The 25,000-nt window shown below is 35.2% G+C and overlaps 2 protein-coding genes across 8 annotated transcripts in view; both read right to left on the bottom strand.

Annotated features, from left to right (window-relative positions):
* Window positions 1-2,487: 2,487 nt before the first annotated feature.
* LOC113812682 (proton-coupled zinc antiporter SLC30A5) overlaps window positions 2,488-25,000 on the bottom strand; it is a 23,506-nt gene continuing 993 nt past the window's right edge. For 3 of the 7 annotated variants that reach the window (XM_027364600.2, XM_070117536.1, XM_070117537.1), the window contains exons 2-6: window positions 23,895-23,954; window positions 23,237-23,291; window positions 22,593-22,693; window positions 21,721-21,834; window positions 12,696-15,685 (exon numbers count right to left, since the gene is read on the bottom strand). In XM_027364600.2, the coding sequence (XP_027220401.1) occupies window positions 12,994-15,507 (2,514 nt within the window). In that variant the 5' untranslated portion in view covers window positions 15,508-15,685; window positions 21,721-21,834; window positions 22,593-22,693; window positions 23,237-23,291; window positions 23,895-23,954 and the 3' untranslated portion in view covers window positions 12,696-12,993. Of the gene's footprint in view, window positions 2,982-3,449; window positions 3,579-3,703; window positions 3,931-4,597; window positions 4,762-4,906; window positions 5,035-5,422; window positions 5,478-5,786; window positions 5,944-6,545; window positions 6,741-6,877; window positions 7,057-7,573; window positions 7,681-8,117; window positions 8,286-8,525; window positions 8,705-9,330; window positions 9,549-12,695; window positions 15,686-21,720; window positions 21,835-22,592; window positions 22,694-23,236; window positions 23,292-23,894; window positions 23,955-24,367; window positions 24,388-24,956; window positions 24,976-25,000 lie in introns of those variants that run through there. The other 4 variants (XM_027364601.2, XM_027364606.2, XM_070117539.1 and 1 more) reach the window with 4 other exon arrangements.
* On the bottom strand, window positions 17,801-19,404 carry LOC113812684 (uncharacterized). Its single transcript, XM_070117540.1, has one exon. It carries the CDS (start codon window positions 19,259-19,261, stop codon window positions 17,942-17,944), a length of 1,320 nt encoding a protein of 439 aa, XP_069973641.1. The 5' UTR covers window positions 19,262-19,404; the 3' UTR covers window positions 17,801-17,941.

Raw genomic sequence — 25,000 nt, 5'->3', positions numbered from 1 at the left:
TATATATATATATATATATATATATATATATATATATATATATATATATATATATATATATATATATATATATATATATATATATATATATGTATATATAAACTTCATGACATGTACTACATATATGAATAATGTTCAGACTTAACCTTCCAAAGGAATATCTTTTTTACATATTTTGACGAATTCGCCACATGCTTGACCTTGCTTGGCGGTCAGCAAGTTCAGGCTTATGGATTACAATAGGCAAGACTGTCACATGAAATGCATAACGTGGCCCTGTTCTTTTGCACAATATACATTTATTCTAATATCATTTGCAATATTACCTCTGTTTAGAGCGTTCAGAGACTGGAAACTGCACTGTGTGTTCTAGAAAATAACTCATGAACCTTGACCTTTTTTCTATTATTGTTCCTGGCAATTCAGTTCAGATTATGCTACCCCACTTACGAATTCCCGTGCAAGCCTACTGCTGCAAATTATAGTTGTATACAAAACACAAGCGCACCCTGCCTTGCTCAAAAAACTACAAGGAAATATCTGTGCAGTATCTATATACACATATGTATTGGTTTGTGGTCAATGTTTCAAAACGTCCACTCATATTTGCAAGGGTGTACTTCTTAAGTACGACAGAGGAGATAGTGTGTTTTAAGGGCATTTACGTAAAATGCACTCGCGTGTTGTCAATTCAGTGTTGGCTTCACTGCTTCATATGTTTTGGTTGTTGTTGTTTTTTTGCAAGAAATGAGGTTCTCTAATACCTTTAGCACCAAATGTAGTATTGATTATATTCTTTCGTAAACAGTGGGTAGCTTCAGTTCCTTTCTCATCTTCACAAGCCTCATCGTATTAGGGACACCTAAAAAAATCTTAATAATTTCTATCTATATAACTTCTATGTTTGTATCCTTTGTATTCCTTAAGTGAAGCAATGTGTAAAGCATAATAATCTATGATATTTCGTATTTATGACAAGTAGAAGAGTCTAACAGAATTTATATTAATACCAGAATCTGTACCTTGAGCCTTGGGTATTTTTGTATACTCTACGAAACGAGTAACTCAAACACGGCAAATTATCTCCGTAGAGTTTTGTCGTATTCTCACCTCGTATTATACTGTTAGCCATTCGTCTTTACTTTTGCCTTCAAGTTATGACTGTAATTAATTATCTTGTCAATATATATATAAGTAATGGGGTGGTCTGTTAACATTTGTGATCAGTGGCCTATTTTTACCAAAGTGTTTACATTTTGACAGACAGACAGACAGATAGATGGATATAAATGGACAGACAGATGAATAGGTAGATAGATAGACACATAGACGATAGATAGACAAAGGGACAAATAGACAGATATATAGATAAACAGATAAACAAATAGACAAATAGATAACTGGATAGATGGATGGATGGATAGATGGATTAGTTGACTGACTACCAATCAAACATGTTCCTTTGTGTTGATTATTGCTGAAGAGCAGCAGAGAAAAAAAAAGAACTAAATCATATACATCTTGCAGGCACGCACGCGCACACACACACACGCACACACACATGCACATGCACATGCATGCACACACAGACAGACACACACACACACACACACAGACAGACACACACACAAAGACAGACAGACACACAGACACACACACACAAAGACAGACACACACACAAAGACAGACACACACACACAAACACAGACAGACAGACAGACAGACACACACAAACACATACAGACAGACAGACACACACACACACACACACACACACACACACACACACACACACACACACACACACACACACACACACACACACACACACACACACACACACACACAAATACAATTTACATGCATGTTGTCATCCCAACCTCCAATGCAGACTGGATTTAGCAGAGGATGGTGGAAGTAGTTCAGTTTTGATGGGTTAATCAGCACACGCTGGGCCGAGACTATTACTTACAGAAAGGCAATTGGTGTACGTCTTCATATGTCTTTTGCAGATGCTGAGGAAGTTAAAATAATATATGTAAAGTGACTATGGAGTTCTAAGCGGTCATCTCTGTTTTATAAGATTTACCAGTAAAAACTAAATAGAGGCTATCATGACTAAATAGAAAAAATAAGAAAAAAATATATAATAAAGAACAATATCATATGAGTCCCTCCACAAAGCCAAGAGTACTTCCCATCAACTCCAAAAAGATTGTCTTTTTCTACTATACATTTTGTACATGATCCTAGTGATTAAGCCAATTTTGGATACTAAATACACAACGTTGTAGGAGAATGTTCTTCCTGTTTTGTAAGTATGTAATGAACTAATTCCCATCTATTACATGAGGAAGAACCATAGCCAGTCTCACTTTCACATTAAGATACGAGGCTAAACAGAAATTTCACACAGTAAGTGTGTGAAGTGAAGCAATATCTACAGTTCACTTTTGGAAATTCAGAAAAGAAAGAGAAAATACATAATAAAAATTAAACACTTTATTTCACTTAATTATCCACATGATTAGAACAGATCTTCCAGTTGATAGGAATATATTTACCGGAATGTTTACATGGAATTAACTCATGCATACCAATTTTATTAATTTATACTGAGATACAGTCATTTGTCCTGTTAATCTATACTTCAATAGGAAGCACTGAACATTAACAGTGACTCAATCAATTTTATTCATACATCTATAAAGAATATATTCATCTGGAGAAATAACAAAATATAAGTACAATTTGAATAAAATCTATACAAATATAAAATGCAAATGATACTATATGGAAATAAATAGCGATTATCATCAGATAGCTCGAATGGAGCTTGGATACTGATTATTATGACTTCTGACTAAGGTGCCCAAGCCCCACTGTGAGGGAGGCCTCTCTCTCACTACGTCCGATGCTGCTACAACTTCAACTTCTACGGCCACATGGGTGAAACCAGCTTCCTGTAGAATAGCCGTTACCTGGCAAAGAAGAACAAAAAAACAAAATTCAATCATTACAGGATCTACTGCAGGGTACACTGCATTAAGCATACACCTCCCCTTCTCCCAAGTAAAATTACAAAATATACACTTCCAAGCAAACAGAAGCACATAACTCTGTTCTCAAGCCTAAAAAATCTATTAACATTGTATCATACTGATTTTAGAATGTAGTATTGGTTTACATTTTTCTCCGACATAAATAAATCTTTCAGTATTAATTAATTACAGGTGACACTATTTTCTACTGGAAATCTTGTGCTAATCCACTTAATAAATTCCATTTCTAAAATTTAAATATTTGATACATAGATTATTCTTAAAAATCCACATATTAATTTAAAGAAACGTGATATGATCATGACATTAATCTTTGTTGTTATACAAATGTTTCTATGAACTGTTCTATTTGATATAACTTTAAAATAGTATGGCAAATTAACTTACATTGTGGATCATCTTCTGTTCTGACACATCACTTTGACATTGCACAACAACAGCTGAAACCAATATTTCTCCAGAATGTTGCCAAAATCGAGGATTCTTACAGCTCACAACATGTTCAAGTTCTATAATCTGAAAACGAGTAAAACCGATAAATATAAATACAGAATTTTCTACCAATTTTGGGGGGGTTTCTTTTCTTTGCCTATCATCTATATTCCAGTTCATACACAATAACAAACAATTTCCTCACGCACCTTATCTATACATTCTCTCGCAACATCTTCAAGGCCATATGGGACTCGGAGCACAAGAACAGCAACTGACTCCTTCAGCAGTGGAAGAACAGAGGCCAAGATGAGAATGGAGAGGACCAGTGAGCACAGAGGGTCCGCAACATGCCAGCCATACCAGTCAATCAGCAATGACGAAACAATAACGGCAACACTACCCATAGTGTCAGCGATAATATGCAGGAACACACCTGGAAGAAGATATGGCTAGTTAAATCTTCTGCCCTTTCTCAACTTTACTGTCTTTCTATCCTGAAAAAAGTCCATAGTTGATGCAAATCAAATTCAAAACTCAAGACTATAGATACCGTGCCTCGTCTTTGCACCAGAAAATTAAAACAAGGAAACAATGCAATGACTTGGTAAATTACTTGTAAATTCACTTTTGGACTACCATGCTCTTGGAAATTACTTATAATTTTCCATTATATGTACATAATCACTGCTATGAAATGCACATGCAAACTGATGATCAATTCATAAATAGATAAACATATAAATATATGTATACACTTTTTTGCCAATATATATTTACCATAAAATGACCATTAAATCATAACTAAGCTGCTTGAGCTGTTTATCCTCAACACATAAGCTTTTGAAGTGTTACCATGAAACCATGTATCTTCATCAGCTTATGAAGGGATTATTTACTCTTACTCTTTGACTCTTATTATCCTTATCATAATATTTACTTCCCTATACTTATGCCAATTCAGCGAGTTATTGACATTGGAAATAATAATTCTTCTTTGTCTACAACTCTTTATTCAGTGTAATCTTGAAATCACTCTGCCTGTTAAAAGGATTATGGTAGTGATTATATTATATAATTACTGTACTAATACAAAAACTTACCCTGCATATTGGCATTAAACTTGTGACTGTGTCCATGGCTGCTGCCACTTTTGTGTCCATGACCATGTCCGTGACCGTGTCCATGACCGTGTCCATGGCTGTGACCATGACCATGACTGTGCCCATGATTATGATTGTGCCCATGTCCATGTGAATGTGTATGGCTACAGGGAAAAGTACAGTTAGAATCTTCTCTTCATGTATATGAAACAAATATTCCAATTCAATTTTTTTTTTCCTATCTGCATGCTTATTACATCCACAATTAAGAATTAACATAACAAAATTTAGTCTTTCAAAGTTACATACCTGAAAGACATGATACCAAACAGATTGACAAACAAGCCACAGACAGCTACGACCAGCAGCTTTTCCGTGCGCACCTCTGGAGGTTCTAGGATTCGCCCAATGGCCTCATACAGCACCATCAAACCAATCTGAAAATGAGGAGGAAACCAAATAAAAATTATCTATTATGTTAACCCTACCATGACGAGGCCTGCATTTTTTTGCGATGTAATATTACACAACAGTCTAGACTTTGTAGCTAGCCCTATGCTGTGTACAACTGGCCTACTCATTGTAAGTCATGATGCTTATATACATCATATGCCATTATTTCATGACGGCAATATATGCACCTATTACTGATGAGTTAAAAATTGGTATGTGAAATAATAAATTGGAAAAGTTACAAAACTTTTTCCAAGTTCAAAGGAATAAGCTACACATTATAACTATTGATTGATACAGTAACATTTCTTTTCATCAATTTACAAGCTTAAATTTCTTTTACAAATAGCAAAATCACTCATTTATACTTACCACTGAGAGAAAAAGGCCATTGACAAATCCTGATAAAACTTCTACTCTCCCATACCTGTAAACACAAAGGTTCTATAAGCAACTTTGAACACAAAAATATTTGACTAAAATACATTGCCTTGTGAATAATTACATACTGAAATGGGATGGACTAGTGTACAATTTAAGTGCCAATTCAATAATATAATATTCTTCTCAGAAACAAATATGATTCAAGGCAGTAAAAACCCAACTACTTGTATACTTTTTCATTACAACATATACTTACTTGAAACAATAAAAATATATTTTGCATGATAAAAGAAGTCGTCAAGTACAGAAAAGGTTCACATGCATCTGATTACTTAGTTTACTAATTACTTACCCAAATGGAAATGTTTTTGTTGGCTTCCATTTGGCCATTACAGATGCTATTAGGCCAATGACAAGCGCTGAACAATCGAACAGCATATGGAAACCGTCAGAAATCAACCCTAAGCTATTGGTCCACACTCCGTACGTGAATTCAACGAAGGTAAAGCCTGAAAAAAAAAGAAAAATACATATATATGATACCTAACAAAGCATACTTTTGGTAGTCTTTTGCAATGACTTATTGCCTTATGTTCACAACAAAATTAAATTAGAATTTGAATTAAAGCTAGTAATCTGTCACATTAACTAACATACCAAACATTATCAGAATAATACCATTAATATGTATCATATGCAACCATGTTAATTTTAACCCAGTGTCAGTATTTCTGTACATTTTCACCCTTTTTTTAATTACCTCTTGGCTGTCCCAGACAGACACAGCGGTGACACAATATATACTTCATATATAAAATTGCAAAATTTATAGAAAATAAACAAAAACAAAATAAGAAAATCATAAATCATAAATCTAATCCAGCTGGATTCCTCATAAGACATGTCCTTTCCTAAATGAGGAATCCAGTTGGATTTCAAACGATAAGTTTTCTTTATCTTCATACGACTATAACTTATCTGCGTAAACACTACAATATTTAGACATACGTTGAAAGTTCACATAAATGAAAAAAAAAAAAAATGTGTTACATATAAATATCACAAGTAAATAATGTAACTATATATACTGCGCTGATGAATGATGACTCACAGAGGTTTATGCAGAGGAAGTAGAAGATAGTACGACTGTTGCCGTCGGCAAGAACAACCTTCAGGGTGGACGTGAGGAAAGAGATAAGAGATTGTGATCGGTGTAGCGCTTCCCCAGGCAAGCCATGAAGAGGGAGGCCACTCATGGTACCTGGACTACGCCATCGCTCTTTGTTTGAAGTTAACTGCAGTGTAGCTGAAAATATAGAAGATGAATGTCATTTTTACTTAATGTTTCAAATTTCACATTTAACTTTTTTTCATATAAAATGTACAATGAAGACATCATCTAAGTATATAAGTACTAATCCTGCCTATCAGACATGCTCTTACCAGCTATCAACATCACAACGCTGAATGCAACGCCTCCTGAAAATGCGTGGTCCATCTTTTCCTTGACAACTCCATCACTGTCTACAATCTTTCCCGAGTATCTCCACATTGTACTAAGCACAAGGCTTGTAAAGAAGATGGAGAGCGTTCCAACACGAGCTGTACGAACCACATCCAATCTGTTGAAAGGACAGTTTTGTGATTAGCAATCTTTCAATCCTAACCACTAATAAAAGGTATTCTTTTAAAAAATAATAATACCAAACATCATCCTCTGCTTTATTGTGTCAATATCTTTACCTTTTCTAAACACCTGTAACACTCGAGTTCACTTAGGTAAATATTCTAAGAAATATTCTAAGAAATAACACAACATAATCAGCCAACATTCAGACTATGAAAATCAGACTGTGATTATTCATATTTGTAAAAAAGATATCTAATACAACAATACATACACCCATATATAAGCCTCATAACCTCCTAATTCCTTCCATAATAAAAATATGGCTAGTGTTGACTATGACCAAGAAACATAAAATCATCAAAAAGATTCTGACCTTTTCATTACATACTTGTACCAGAAAGAGGTAAAACAACATTGTCAATTAAAAGAAAAAAAATCTGTCCCTCACTAAGAATTAAAAGAGAAGAAAAGAAAAGGTCTGAAGGACAGAATAAAAGCAAAAAAAATACCTCTGAACACATGCTGCATCCACGTAATAATGGAAAGCAAAGACGAACAACGATACAACGAAGGCTTGTGGGAAGTACTGCAGAGCCCCTGGACTCGAAGTGCCCTGCTGAGGATCAAACGCTGTATTAACATGATGGCAAGATCAATGATACTTCGATCTATAGTACAGATTAAATATCCATATCCTTAGATTGTTTATTTGTAAATGAAATCCAAACATTTAAAATCTTAGGTAATCTTGATATCTAAAACATACTCGGTGCAAGTTGAAATAAATAAAAAAGTATGGTGTAGTGTTAAAGCTCAAAAAAACAGCATACCAATCTACTGCAGTTTTCAGTCTGTCTACAACCAAGACTATTACAAAATCTAAATTTCAATGTCCATTTTACAAAGCCAATCACTCCATCCTTTATCTATGCTGTGCTACTTTTTGTGAAAAAGCTGATACTTCCACACTTTTACATGGGGCATAAGTACCTGGAAAAGTTAATAAAAAATTTGAAGTGGAATTCTTCAGTGCATAATTTAATTTATCCTTACTTGAGTCATCCAAACCATCAAGGCAAGTGGGCAGAGGAATAAAGTGGAAACGATGGCTGTTAGAGCATGCAATCTCCTGGAACTGCCCACATCCACCGCCAGGCGACGTCCTCCATTGTTTACGTAGGCTTGAAGACACAGAGTCAGGAGCAGTACCACAATACCACCCTGAGAATACAACGAGAAGGGAAATCCTCATAAATCTTATCTAATTGGGATTTCAATTACCTAACCTAACACTGTAATGACAAAGTGCAATTCTTCATACATAAAAGAGAGAAGAAAAAATTGATTAAGACTTTTTAACAACTTCTGATACTAATATAGAATGAATGTGAATCATCCTTATACCAATCAGTAGCTGTAAAAGAGATCCAAATCCCGGAAAAAATACACCCATCAACTTACCTCATGGTCGGACAATCCCATCCATGCCAGAAGGTAGTACAAGACGTGACTAACACCATGGTGCTCGTGGCCTTCTGGATGCTCCGCCGCAGCAGTGGAGTCATTGTCGAAGAGAACCAGAGACAAAACACCAAGAACGAACCATAGGGATCCCCTTAACTTTCCAGCACCACCAATCCCTGAAAGTGATATATCATTTTCTTCCATGTCAGACTATACAAATGCACTAAAATAAAAGAAACATTACTTAAATAATCTGTGTAGTATACTTTTATCTTATGAATTTTTTTTAGCATTATACAACTAGTATATCGGTAGATAACTTATGAATTTGCAATGAATTAAAGAATCCTGTACTACTGTAGCCTATGAGGAATGTATATCAACTGATTCCCAATTTACTATCTCAGGTAGATACTAAAACTAGTACTTCATGAAACTTTCAAAACATCCTACATGGCATTAGGTTCATTGGTGCTCCAAGGACCACCCAAGAAAAAATTATATAAACAAAAATATAAATGTTTACATATATACAAGAATACACATATATACATATTTATACATGTGTGTTTGTGCCTTGGTGCTTGCCAAACTTTGTATTTGGTTAGGTTTTCATCAACTGGATGATTGTATGTTTTTTATCGCTGTGCAAATGAGAAGTTGACCGATACAAATGTAGCAGCCACAGAGGTATTAGTTTGTCGTGCATTAGCATAGTTACTGGGTAGGCATTAGAAAAGGAACAAGAGAGGGGACGGAAGGTATTCTGACGGATGAGCTGCATAAGTTCAAGAAAAATTACCTTTCAGGATAGCACCCCACACAGCCAACACAACAATATCGGCATGTTCACTCAGGAGCACCGCACGCAGGGGGCCCACATGAGCAAGGCCATAAAACCACAAAAGATTGAGGCATGTCTGTACAAATGCATGCCTTGCAATGTTGATCCAGACACCCTGTGCCAATTTCTTGCTCCCTGAGAGTGGGCGCTGCACAAAACCATACACTATGGAGCATCTGAAACAAATGGAGAAGTGTGTGCTAATAAACACAAAAGAAAGTATAACTTGGAGTCTACTAATATCCATAAAAGTATAAAATGCAAAGGACTTACTTTACCTGCTTCAAGATCAACCTATGCATCAGAGGACCCTCTCTCTACTCAATATCCAAAAGTACAAGAATCTTTCAATTTTGTGATGTTTTAATTTTCTGTATCCTTTAGATGTGAACTGTTTTATGAATTTTGACAAGCCTACCCTACCCCCACTCATATCTTTTATGGTTTTCCGTCCATTACAGGAGAAGGACTCTTTATTCTTTAGAAGAATAAAAACAATCAAGTACCAAGAGCATTATGTTGTCCTACAAATACTTGTCAATTTTTTCATACTGTCTATCATATTAATATTCCCAAGTTTATGGAAGGGTCCTTACTGTGGGATCAATTTTCTTCTCTCTCTCTCTCTTGTGTTGATACGGGAATGAAACTTGTATAAAATGCTAATACTGTTAATACTTCCATACATTTGCCCCCCCCCCCAAATACATTCTTTGATCCATTCATCAGTAACTTTAACCAATGGAGACAAGAATGGTCTTCTAATATTTGGAAAGATAGTGATCGGGTCATGTAGTTTTTTAAGATCATCACAGACAATGTCTTTCAAAACGAAATGCAACTAGTCCTATCTTTATCATTTAAAAATCATGTGTCCATTTTCAAAATCTTTATCTTTTTACTTTTATTTCTAATCACAATTCAAAGTCTGTGGAATCAAATTTCAAGAAAAGAAAACTTTTCAAGGATCTCCAACAGATAAGAATGAATGGGTAGTGAGCAGAAATTGATCCTATAAAAATGAAAAAATAAAAGAAAAACATTAAAAGGAGACTATTTCATCACACATACATCAATAAAAAGATGAGAAAAATGCTTCTGTTTACTACTCAATTTTTTGCATTAAGATATAATTTCAGAGACAATAGCAACAGTATGGATGACTAATGATAAACTAATGAAAAATGTTTATGCATAATCTCAAAGACAAAGACTTTTTCTTCCTGCACATCTTCAGATAAAAATTATTAAGGATGTTAAAAACACAGATTTCCTTCATTTCAATAGCTTTTTTTCTATTTACCATTCTCGTAAAAACTGAAAATCATAACAAAAAACTGTCTTCATAAGTTTACGAAAATGCAAAGCTTTGGAAAGCTGTAATATGAAACTCTGATAAAATAAAAAATGTAAAAGACATATCCTATCTACTTTTTCCTGTATAAAAAGAGGCTAATTCCATCTTCATGGGTAAAAAAAAAAAAAAAAAAAAAGTGATCAACTATGGACCACTTCTCAATAAAAGAACTGGAAAGATCATCCTGATATTCACAACATTCATTCTCTTTTTATGTAACGAACAAGAGAGATAGGGTTTGATATGTTTAACAGCTTTAACCTTAAAGAATATCTTTTCTTTTAATCTCCCTAAAAAGCTTCAGATCATCACTACACAACACGGCACTTAAATTTACATACAACAAAACAAACAGAGAAAAACAACAAACACACACTCACACACATGCACGCAAACATACATACATACATAATCTAATCAAATTCATTTTCAGATTTTATAACTGTAAACTAATAATTGGTTGCATTCACACCAACAAAGTATCATTGACAGATCACTCTCCTAGTGAAGGCTTCCTGCCAACATAAATAAGAACTACGAGAGATGAAGGTTGGTAATTCTAAAAAAAATAAATAAATAATGCAGAAATTATCTTGTTAAAGAATGTATATATGTATATAATGATATATGTATGTGTATGTGTATGTGTATGTGTATGTGTATTTGTATGTATATGTATATGTATATGTATATGTATATGTATATGTGTATGTGTATGTGTATGTGTATGTGTATGTGTAGATGTGTAGATGTGTAGATGTGTAGATGTGTAGATGTGTAGATGTGTAGATGTGTAGATGTATAAGTGTATAAGTGTATAAGTGTATAAGTGTATAAGTGTGTGTGTGTGTGTGTGTGTGTGTGTGTGTGTGTGTGTGTGTGTGTGTGTGTGTGTGTGTGTGTGTGTGTGTGTGTGTGTGTGTGTGTGTGTGTGTGTGTGTGTAAATGTATATGTGTATATGTATATATGTGTATATGCGTATGTGTGTGTGTGTGTGTGTGCGTGTGTGTGTGTGTGTGTGTGTGTGTGTGTGTGTGTGTGTGTGTGTGTGTGTGTGTGTGTGTGTGTGTGTGTGTGTATGTGTAAATGTATGTGTGTATGTGTAAATGTATGTGTGTATGTGTAAATGTATGTGTATATGTGTATATCTGTATATCTGTATATCTGTATATCTGTATATCTGTATATATGTATATATGTATTCATGTATATGTATTATATGTATCAATTTGGTCATTGACATCCAGAAATATTATAGTTTGTAGTGGAGATACTAATTCATAGCCAAATAACTTGCAAACATAGAAAAGCTTGTAAGGCAGATATTATTGAGGATCATCTAGTGCATCAACTGGTAAGGTCGTTAGCAGCACCTTTCAACTGGATAGAATTAGAAAAATAGTAACTATATGTCCTTTATAATCTAAAGATTCCATTTATTTGATTTAAAACTTCAGAACTGAACAATGCTTGTCTGATATTCAAAATTCATTTCTTAAAATGCTCTTCATAACAAATATATTTGATATTTGAGAATTTGTGTACAATATCACTTCTATCATGATCTGAAAATATATCTTATATCTTTTTTGAAGGTGGATTTGTAGTTTTGTTGGTTTTGTTACGGTCAGCAGTATGCAAGATTTACGAATATCCATAAAATATCAATTATTTAATCAATCAATATTGATATACAGATAAATGCTATATCCATGGAACTTCATTTGACATTACACTGCAAATTTAGTTGTAACATTTCATTTAACATATGTTCCATTTATTTTCGTGTTTGTTTGCAGCCATAATATTTATAGTTTAGGAATACTACAATTTCCATACCATTTCTCTCTGATTTCAGTTATAAAACCTAATTAATGTTATTCCCATGTTTTTGTGTATCCCAGGAGTCATGTATCACGGAATTATTTTCTTTTTAGGGGAAAGGAGTTAGTAGATATTAAACAATTTTTTTTTTTACAGAAATTAACATTTATTTTTAACATGAAACATATGCATGGGATCATACATGTATTTAAAGCCATATTTACAAACAACTTTCAAGATCTATTCATACCACTTGGTAAAACAAGTTCCTATAAGAAACATTTGAGTACTAAATATACAATTTACTTCATATTATACATTCTTCTTAACTTCTTGTATAACACAATATTTACAATACCTCTCAACTTCTCAAGGTATATCAAATTATATTCATAAATAAACAAAATGTCATCTTGCCCAACTTGGCATTACTTCAAGATCATTCTAAACCAACTGTCCGCAGGTTTGTGTTGTGCATCACCACTTCCACAGGTCCGTCTAACTCACCCTTCCCCGGACATAATTGGTTCACCATTGTCACAATCATCTCCATGCCATCTGGGGTTTGTACGTTGAAGTTGCTCCCTGGAGGAACTTGGATTATGAACTTTTTCTTTTGTCCACCGACAGAGGCATTGATATGGATTTCAGTTTGCTGGTCAGCTGGTTTTTGTACCTGTGGCATAGGCACTAGGTCAAAATTTGGGGAGTCTAGGATTTCCTGTATAGCATCAGTTTCTTCCATTAATTCTTCTTCCTCTTCCTCATCCTCCTCTTCATCTTCCTCATCATCATCATCGTCATCAAAGTCATTAATTTCATTCCCAGATAAATTTGCTCCAGCTGCTGTCTGGAGGCTCTCAATGGTGTTTGCTGCTTGACTAACTGCTGCAGCTATGACTTTGTTTACAAGTTCCTCATCCTGAGTATCAGTGTCAGGAACTGTTTGGGTAAAGCTCAGTGTTCCTTTAGATACTCTGACATCAGTTCCCACTTGAGGACCTCTTAAAGACCCTGTTGAGTCAACTGATATCTCTTTTTTACAATTTTTGGTTGCCTCTATAGGTGGGTAAGGGCTTCCAAAGTCATCATCCTCTTCCCTTGTATTTACATTTTCATCGGTATCTGTGAGCTCTTCCTTCTTTATGTTTATTTTTCTATTTGAAGTAGCATTTAGCTCTTCCCCTTCTGTGACAGTTATTTCCATTGCTTTGTCCTCTTCATCTTCATCTTCCTCTTCCTCTTCCTCTTCCTCATCAATATTATCTAAATGCAAATTCTCATTGAGAGCAGCTCTCTCTCTCTCCCTTTCTTTCTCTTTGGTTTCTTCCATCTCAAGTTCTTTCAACTGCTTTGAAGCTAGGTCTTCCTCCCCTTCAGCAAACACAGGTATTTGCCCATTAGGAAGTGGGTGAATGTATCTAATGTGGTTCTCATAGTATTCTCTCTTACCAAACTTAAAACCACATGTATCGCAAGCAAAATAAATAGCTTTGTCGTGGTTTTGCAAGTGGCTCTTCAAATTTTTTCTATCGGAAAACTCCCTACTACATTTTCTGCATTTAAATGGTTTTTGATTTTTATGAACTAATCTTTTATGTCTCTCAACATCCCCCTTCCGTGTGAACCTTGCATCGCATTCATCACAGGTATGTGGTTTCTCGCCAGTATGAGTCTTGTAATGTTGTTTCATAGAAGATTCTTTCAACATTTTGAAACACATGCTGCATTCCACATACTTATCACCATCACTTTCAACTCTCTTGAATATTTTGGGGGCCTTTCTCTTCTGCTTACCTTCTTTAGCATCACCAAAGTCATGGAGATCATCTGCAAAATCTCCCACATCACTAATACCTGCAGCAGCTTCAGACAAGGCTCTCTGTAACTGATCTAATTCACATCTTTCCTCGTCTTCACCTGTATCTACATGATCTTTTGGTTCCTGCTTGACCTTAACAGGAATAACTTTGTTTGGTTTCCTTCCTCTTCTTGACTTTGGGGTTTTATCTATCCCTGGTTCAAATTTCCTTACCACACCTCTACCAGTAAAGACCATACGAGGCTTGGCATAAATATTTTCAATCTCAGATGTAACCATTCTTGCCCTTTTACTCATCCGTGATTCACTCTTGATGGTATCAACACACGGCCGTCCATATCTACCTAGATCCTCTTCGTCTGAGAAGTATTCTTCTGGTTCCTGCTTTATTTGCTGTGGATCTACAAGAATTGTTTCCTCACGAATTAGTTTCTGCCTGTCTCCAACTTTCTGCCCTCCTCCACCATCATCATAGCCACGCTTCAGATTCTTGTCCGGTCTATCGAGGGACTCTGTTACAGCCTCTAGAGCACCTCTACTACCTCTCTTGTCACTGCAACCTGTATTCTCTACAGACTGGGAGTGACAGCTTTCACCAACTTTTTCAATTCTGTCCATAAACATGTCCACTCCTGAACTCACGCTGTTACACACTCCAGGTAAAAGGTCTACATTTTTCTTTTCACAATGCATGTTATCAACAGAGATACCTTTCATATATTTGCCTCCATCAATTTTTGAATCAATCACTTCACTAGTAAAGCTACATTCACTATTTCTACTATTCAATGGAAGTTTGGTTAGCCCTGGTTCTATTTTCACTCCCTTTACTGAAGAGACATTCTTCATAAATGTTTGCTGCTTTGGAGTGATTTTTTTCTCAAGCAACGCGGGATCTTCCTTCTCCACCATCACTTTAGTCGTTTTCACTTTAATGCTTACTTTCTTTGCAATGGGTTTGGTACTTTTTGTAGTTTTAGCAGGGCTTTTGTGGACCGCTCCTTGAGTCTTTTCTCTGGCATCCCACTCCTTGCAAGACGGGCAATTGCAGCCTTCAATTTTGCCCTCCCACGTTCCTAGCATGTGAAGAACCGATATCTTCTTCCTTCGAGTTCCCTCACGAACAGACATTTTGCCGACAAGATGTGTACCTCTTTTCAAAAAAAAACTTTCTTTTCCGCTTTTCCTATCTAGTTTCTCAACTTAACTTTGCCCTTTCAAAGGCTGAGTCAGCTCAACTGCATCTTTGGTTGGAACACCACATGAAGGCCAAGACAATTAGGACCATCCCTGCCTGCTTGGTCAGCACCTAGAAGGATGAAAAGAGAGTTGATGTTATTCTTTAAGAAGGTAAAAATCATTCAACAATAGACATACACCTAAATACTAAATACCATCAACTCTCTTTTCACTCCAAAATGATAAGTCCCCATCACCCCCCAAAAAACATTAATGATAAATGTCAGATATTCCTTCTAACCGTCTACACAAACCAAGCGAAAGAAAGTTGATTGCTAATCAGTCTAGAAATAAAAATGAAAATGAAGAGCTAGCTTCAACCAAAAACTGAAGCAGACACCCTAATAAAATTCTTTTGATTTGCTTTGTATTTAACGTAATGATTTGGAAGCCTTTAAAATGGCATGCATTATAATACTCTGATACAGTACATCAAATACAAAACTACTATTAATTGTAAGACTTCATCATATTGATAATATTTAGATTCTCTACTTAGTTTCTCGACTCCTTTCAGAAATCACATTTCTCCGCAGAATGAGATAATGCAGAGTAACAATTAATATGGCTCAGTTCTGTTTTTGTTATAACAGAGCCATATCAGTATTCTTCCCAGATATATTACCTAATACCAGCTACCAGTATTAGTTTTTTGTAATTCTACATTTTTCATCTTGTGTGACCTGCCAGGTTTTGAAAGTTCTAAACTAAAACAATGTGGCATAGGGAGTGTCATACTGCATCATGAATTATTAAAATTTCAACAAACATTTCCATTTTTAACCACTTCGAATAGCATCTCCACAATTATTTCTACTTCAGATAACAAACAACAAGTTGATGAGTCCATCTTTTTTATCTTATTTCTTCCTAGATTAGTAGAGAAGAGAAATGAAAGTCCCCCAAGATCAGCTAGAGTGATCAGGCTGAATGACACTGGCACTCATTTTTCAAGATTTGTGATTATTGCTGTACATATTACATACATATAAACCTTGTCACAGAAATAGTCACTTATCCAGCTATTCAACTCAAAAATCCATTCTTCATGATAAACAATCATTTACTGTCATTATCTTTATCTAAAAGATCATAAAATATTTTGTCATATGGCAAAACAGTACAAGACATTTTTTGTAATCTGTAGACTAACAATTAATACCAAATCTATACCCGGTAGAAGTAATACCCATCCATCAAGGTACTCCTAAACTTTAGTCATGCTAACTATTATGCATTATATGTCTGTGCAAGTTGGACTCGCAAGTTTAGTACTTTGGTGTTTAGTACTTTGTTGTAGTTATTTGCCCACTCCCTCATACTTTAATAACAAAAATAAAACTGAATGTTTGGATTTACTTCTGCCAATAGCATGTCCTCACTGCAGCATATGGGTGAAACATGAATATGATTAATGATGTCGCTAAAGTTGGCTATGGCCTTATTACATGTCATCTGCAGTGAAGAGATTCATTAAATTTCCAACATTCAAGAACAATGTTTATTTTTCCGGGTGTTTCATATGCAGGACACCCGTCGTAAATGGGTTAAGAAGAAAAAGTAGAAAGTGTCTTAGGTAACTATAACACAATTTCTTCTAGATGATTAAGATAAAAATTGGCAATATAAAAATATATTTGATTTTATGGCATTACCACCTTTCAGGGGATGTTCAAAATGTTAGGAAATATATCACAAATGATATCAAGTGGAGTACGGTGCACATTAAACTGGTTTGTATAGGCTACACATATTCCGTATCATCGGGTACCTGACAACACCCTATACATATATACAAGTAGTAGACATAGAATACTCTGGGGAATAGCGCCAATGACACCTGCTAACCCATTCACACCGGTATATTTGGAAGCCAAAAATAAAATATTCCGGGAGGCTAAAAAATCAGCGGGCGGAGCTTCCCTAGAGTCTGTCCACCCACCGGCCGTGGCCCGCTGCTGCATCGGAGCACAAACCCCGATACAGCGTCACACTGGCGGACTCTCAACAATGTTTATTTTTTCGAGTCTCATATGTGGGACACCCGTCGCTAATGGGTTAACAGCATAGCACCGCAGTCTACTTGGCTCAGTGTTGCCATGTCAAACCTCCTGCTCCCAATAATGTAAACATTTGTTTAGCATCACACTGTACAACACACCACATACGGTCAGTCATTCAATGGAAAAAATAAAAGCATGGGAAACACGTACTTTTTCCCTTCTCTCTACGATTCTGGCAGCATTATATGCAATTTTCTGGTGAATGTGGCTATAAATGAACTTTATGCCAATTATTTACTATGTAGATAAAAATTGTAATTAACTCATTCATCATTATCTGATTCACTACTATCAACATCCTGGCTTATCACAATATTTTCTATCAGCTTCTCAAATGCTCTCTCCTTAATTCTAAATTTCTCTTCCATATGTCTCATGTGACGTAGAGATTTCCTCCAGTCTTCTGTGGTTATTCTATCTATTGCACATTTTATCATTTTGTACAACCTCTCAAATGTATGGTCTTCAGTATTTGAAATGCTCTTTCGCACTTCTTTCTTCACCTGAGCCCAAATCCTTTCCATGGGATTAAAGTGGTAGTAATAAGCGGGAAGTCTGAGTACTTCATGGCCAGCATCACAGGCTATCTGATCAATTTCGTACACGAGCTTGTCTTTATGGGCATTGGCAAGATTGAGAAGTTCAAATTTTGTATAAGAACAGTCATGAGCTATGTCCAATTCTGTTAGCCACTGGATTATTTCACATTTCTTGGAATTGACTGTCGGTGTTTTGTTCAAAATCTTGGAATGGTACCATGCATTATCCATAACTATGAGACTATGAGGTGGAATGTTTGGGAGCAACTGTGTCTGGAACCAAGAATGGAAGCATGTGTCATTTATATCATCAGAATCCTTCTTGTTACCATTTATTGACTGAAATAATAAAGCCCCTTGTACAAAGCCATCTTCACCACCTGCATGCACTATAAAATATCTAGCCCCTTTCCTGGTTTTTCCTTTTCGGCCTGCAGATTTCTTAGTCAATCCCATATCTCTGACCACGAACTCGGTTTCATTCAACCACATTTCATCCATATATATTTCTGGCCTTGGGCTACTGGATCTTCGATTTTCATCAAGGAGTCTCAGGTATTTATTTCTTGCAGCAGAAACATCACTTCTCTCCATTAAAATGTATCCGCCACCTTCTACTCTCCTATAACGGAATCCGAGTTGCTTCACAACCTTATAAAGTGAGGAATATGCCCCAGAGAAGCTCACAGGTGGCTTCCTCACCCTCATCAGCAGAGCTTCTACTGTCGGACGTTCACCCTTCTCATAGAATGAGAATATCTCCTGTCGTATAGAGTCTTTGGCAAGATCATCTAAAGATCCCAATACTGGGGATATCCTGGACCTTGGGGGTGGAGATCTAATCACACCACATCTGTACTGTTGTTTTATCGAATGAAAGGACCGGACAGAGATTCCAGTTGCAGCGGCAATCCTTAGGTCCACATCAGTCTCACTTTCTCGCTCATCTTGATGTCGGAAATAATTGTAGACATTCATTATGACTTTCCTTGTTTGGCTCCTTATTCGTTTATTGCGCTTTGCTTCTCTGACTTCCTGAGCCATGATGGAAGTCTTATGGTCATTCCTGCCAAAGTAAATATTCAAATAATGCCTACTCCCAATTTCAGGAGAGCATCTACCTTATCATCAACATATCGTAAATAACATTCAAGATTCTTTCCCCAATATTTACGCTTAGATATTCCCTACCAAATACTGCTGAATTCATAACTAGACGACGAACCAGTGGCACAGGAATGGGCATGATATGATGCCATCCGTGTTTCGGTCCACAACAGCCATGGCATGTACATACATACCATTCGTCGGCTACAAGTTAATAAACCAAAGTAGCAATTGGACATGGTACATACATCATGACAACACCAGCATCATGTGGTTAAATCACTTAGCACCTAGAAAACCACATGTAGCTTAAATAATTCAAGGTTAACACAGTTCGGACACCTGTTGACAGCTGCTACATAGCATCAGCTGATTGATGATGTATCTAAATGTCTTATCTTCACCTATCATGTGGCATAAAGTCTATAGTTTCTTCAGGTACATAATAGTTATGTACATATATATATACGTATAATTTACAAACCATAGTTTGCTGCCTATTTTGATCTACATTTGGAGTTACTTGTAGTATATATTTCAAACAAAACATAATTACAAATAAGCTTCACAAAGAAACAACATACTGCTCTTGTCTTTGACCATTTGTGATATAAGTTCAACATTTTAGGTAGCTTGATTCTTAACAACCTTATACAAGGGAATACATCACATTAAGTACGTGAAGATACTTAATACGATTACGTGGGTAGCATTGTACAGGACTAATTGCTAACTAGGCTCTGGAAGATGAATGTGGCTTATGAGGCAATTTAGCATATTGTGCATAAAAGACTTAATATGAAGATATGAAGTTACAAGCACTCAAGCCTTGACTTTCATCAACAACCATTCTGCCAGTAATATCTGGCAACTCAAATGCATTTCCTTACATCATTAGAAGTTTAAAGTTGTGTCTAACAGATAAGGTATATGCTAGATATTGCCTTGGATTAACATCAGTATAACAGAGAAAACAATGCAATAAATAACTATTCAACTAACTTCATTTAATACATAGGGTGTATTAAAAAACGTTGAAGAAAACAAACAAAATAAGGAGCCAGATTTGGCCTTTAAGGTGGGTGAATTACATCTTAACAAAATTCATAAAATATTGCTCTGAAAAGATATGAATGGGGTTTGTTGTCTGTTGTCTTGTTGATATCTTGTCTTGTTGATATCCCAGAACTTAATTGTGGTACCTTCCCATCATTCCCACTACACACCACACAATTTTCTTAACATTGTCTAGTAATCACACTCAGGTTACAGCTGACTCCTATAGGATGCCTATAAATAAGAGGTATTACTCCTTCAAGTCTGCTGTCATAAACTCTGCTAGTTCTATCCACTCTGCATTTCATAGGTCCGTTGACTCCAATGAAAGCCATTGTTTTGATACCTTTAAGGATCAAAGTGATAATCACTGTTTAATCATTGACCAGTATTCTTATACACAGTTCCAGCAAATTGGCTCTTATCACCAACTGATCTCACATAACAGTACTGGGACCCACAGGACAGAAATCTTCCCTAAGTCCATTCTATATTTGAAGATGCTACATAATGACACCTATGGAATTTCCAGTACTTATGTTATCTGACCTATTTCTACAATGCTGATACCTTTCCTTTGTGAGTCATCTTCAAATTCTTCATACCCAGACAAGAAATGTTCAATCCATTTGTAAACAAACTTTTCTCTGTCAAAATTGCTCTTCTTCCTCCAATTTAAGAAAACTCTTTACCAACATCAATTCATGCTGTTAGATTGGTACACCTTTCACAGAATATGCACGGACATAAAAAGATGGAATATGAACTTTTATAACTACATTCTATAGCAACGTAGAGCCTCTTGAGACCACATTTTGGTCTCAAGATAATTTTCAGCAAACTTTTGAATGCCGTAAAATATTGTAGCTGGCAGAAACATATTCACGGTTAGGAGGTACAATTAATCCACTAGGCTATTGACTGCAGCTCTAACTCCCTACAAAATATCTGATACATGATTTAAAGAATAAATAATCATCAAAGCCAACAGTAATAAATCAAATCTTTTTAAAATCAAAGTATTTATATAAAAAATCTGATTAAAATAAGAAAATGACGCAAGAACAAATGAAATCTGCTATCTAAAGAAAAGCATAGAGCTAAACCAAGGATCCGTAGTCATACTTTTCACCCATAAGATTAAGATATCACTATGATTAAAAGACAGCACAAAATTACGTGATACCTCATACGTAATGCAATAATTTTTACTACAACACATACAAGTAATAAAGACTTGGGATCCTTGTGCATGAAAAGAAAGAATTAAAAAGGAAATATGAACACAATCATAAATAATGAAGTCAAAATCAATTAATCACAAACACTTTTATACTCACAGTAAAGTCACTAGGAGCAAGAAGTACACTACATGGATGGACCTGACAGCATCATACGCCACGAACACCCCAATGCAGCGGAAAAATTTGCTCAAAATCAGCAGCCACAAATACCTGGAAATCAAATCATGTTTTCATAGCCACTGGGCACACTGATTTCAAAGCTAAAAAAATATGAAGAAAAGAAAAATTACTGGGCAATTGATTCCACTAAACATTATGCTTCACATGTACGGTCTTGTACAATTAGAATGGAGTTGCATAATGCCCATATTCTAACAATTTTCATCATTTTGAATTTAGCTTGACACAAAGCTAAAATGTTACCCTACATTCAGTTCTCAAGACAAAAATGCTCCTACAAAAATCTATAAAAGGCAGTAATTTCATATTTTTTCTTCACCAAATTGTCTGAATTATTTGTCTCATCATATGTTTTAATCTATTTTCATACTGGTAATGTATTATATGTGCACAATCAATTTACAGGGAATTAGTGAATTTCAGCTAATCCTGATAAATAACTATTTTGACACATGTTACCCTAAAATGAACTACAATTCAATCATATACTTATTATATGAAAAAGAAATAATAATAACTATAACCAACTTCCAAATTACTTCTTTTTTACATTTTGAATAATAAATCTTGTTACCAAAATTAGCCATAAAGCTCATAATCCTGATCTCTATATTTTTATCACTTCAAATAGAAATACATTTGTTAACAGAAAAAGAGTTTTTCACAGCAGATTTTTTGATGCATCCAAAAGTATCCTCCATTCGTCTGTACTTACTATTGGCAGTACATAGAACAAATCTTAAAAAGTCAAAAGGTTAGACGTAAGACAAATACTTATTCATTCTTACCAGGTTACTTTCGAGGAGGGATATATAACACGACTTGCAGAACCATCACTGAAGCTCAGGTTCGGACTTCCCCGCATTCTAATTCAGCATTCAACTTGCTTCTGTAAAGTCAAGAGGTTCACTTACTGGATATATAAACATTTGCAAACCACATACAACATTTTTGCTGCCAGACATAGGTCAGATAAGATCAAAGCTTCATCGAAATAGTCACCGGGCTGTTTACCGAGCTCGTCCGGTGAATTCAACCACGTGGGAACTCAAACCGAGACTTGCTACAGCCCTCAAATCGGCCTTTTATCATCACTCCAAAGATTTGATTTGATTTGCAATGACTTTACGTAATCTATTCTTGATTTTTTTTAATGTATACAATTGCACACTAAAATACTATTTCTAGTGAATAATTTCAGGATATCTCATTCATTCAATTTAAAATCTTGCTAAAATTACATTTACATTCATTTGTCTAAAATGAACCAATTCAAACTTAATCTACCATGAATATTCTTCAGATAACAACTTTGCTCATTCCAGATTTATAAAAATGATCATCACCTATGGAATAATATCTCTATCCTTTTCTAATTAACTTCACACATACAGTCTTTGAGGAATATAGCATAGTATATGAAGCCACTTACCACGCTTTCGAAGACTGTTCATAAATCCTAATAACCTTGTCACTCACTTCATAACCTGTAAATATAAAAGTCAGTCATGAACAAACAAAGTCTCAAATTCCTATTCTAAATTTTTACTTTATCTATTAGACTGTATTATTCTGAACATTAACAATTCTTATGTAATTCCACATTATCGTATTACATTTCATACATTACATATATAAAATCATATATACATTTATTCCATACTCTTTCAACATACATATATCTATGCATGAATGAAAATATCTGTCTATGAATACTGCCATAAGAAAATAAATATACTTTTCAGCATTTTGTATCCTCATAATTGTTAATATTCAAGCAAAAGAGTACCATTTTCCTGACAAATTTAGGTCAGATAAGATCAAAGCTTCATCGAAATAATCACCGGGCTGTTTATCAAGCTCGTCCGGTGAATTCAACCGCGTGGGAACTCAAACCGAGATTTGCCGCAGCCCTCGAATCGGCCTTTTATCATCATCCCAAGCTGTAGTTTACTTAATTTGGTCAGGTGTCAAACTCACAGTCTTTCTTATAATTACCTACAGAAATGCTATTATATACCCCTTACCAATCAATTACATTAACACTAAGACTTCCAGAAACAAGGTACAGCATACATAGTACTACTTACCACATGCTTTAGGACTGCTCATAGAACTTTATGAACCTTGCCTGCCTCTCACTTCATAACCTGTAAATAGAAAAGTCAATCTTGAACAGGTGATTTTCAAAAAAGATAAAATTTTACTTAGTTTACTAGAGCGCATTATGTGAATATTAACAAATACCTATATGTATGCACAAAAATAAATATATAAACATATACATACATACATACACATATATGTATACATATACATGTATACACATATACATATATATGTATACATAGATAAACATACATCTATATTTTCAAATCTTATTCTAATAATATGTGTATGTCTATGCATGAATGGAAATATCCACTGTGACTGCTCCTATATTAAAGGTAAATATGATTTGTAGCATTTCGTATCCTCATAACTGTTAATATTCACACAACACACTACCATTTTGCTAACAAATATAGGTCAGATAAGATCAAAGCTTCATCGAAATAATCACCGGGCTGTTTAATGAGCTCGTCTGGTGAATTCAACCGCGTGGGAACTCAAACCGCGACTTGCTGCAGCCCTCGAATCGGCCTTTTATCATCATCCCAAGTGTTCAAATTTAATACAAGTAATTTCTTCTTTTTTTATCATCATCATATATCCTAACGCCACCAGGGTAATGTGATGTTCACAGTAGTATTTTTCTGCGAAATGCGTCTCACAAAAATGGCTCCACAAATGTTAACCCACTAACGACGGGTGTCCCACATATGAGACCCCAAAAAATAAACATTTGCAGGCCTCCCACCAGTGTGATGCTGTGTCAGGGCATGTAATAATATGAAAGGTTCCAGAGAAATTATAGGGTTCACTAAAACTAATAATACCCTAAATGGACAGTATACAGTTACTATTCAATTAATAAGTCCCTGCAATATATAACAAAGAGGGCTGTGCCCCCTGCAACCCCCCATGGGAGGCAACCACACCCCAACCCCTGCCCTGGAAGACATAAGAATCCACCACGTTTGTATGACAGGATAGAACGATAGACAAATATAGTGGCATTGGAACATGCCCACAGAAGGCAGTATACTAACTAATGACAGTCAGATTGTAGTATAATCCTGATGAACAGCAGAGC

Source organism: Penaeus vannamei, chromosome 40, assembly GCF_042767895.1.
Source record: "Penaeus vannamei isolate JL-2024 chromosome 40, ASM4276789v1, whole genome shotgun sequence".
In the NCBI taxonomy this organism is placed as follows: domain Eukaryota; kingdom Metazoa; phylum Arthropoda; class Malacostraca; order Decapoda; family Penaeidae; genus Penaeus; species Penaeus vannamei.
The sequence above is the reverse complement of the archived record's forward strand: the minus strand, read 5'-3'. Positions and strand labels throughout refer to the sequence as shown.

Excerpts from the sequence above, each read along its gene's own strand:
- LOC113812684 (XM_070117540.1), bottom strand. The coding sequence starts at position 19,261 with ATGGCTCAGGAAGTCAGAGAAGCAAAGCGCAATAAACGAATAAGGAGC.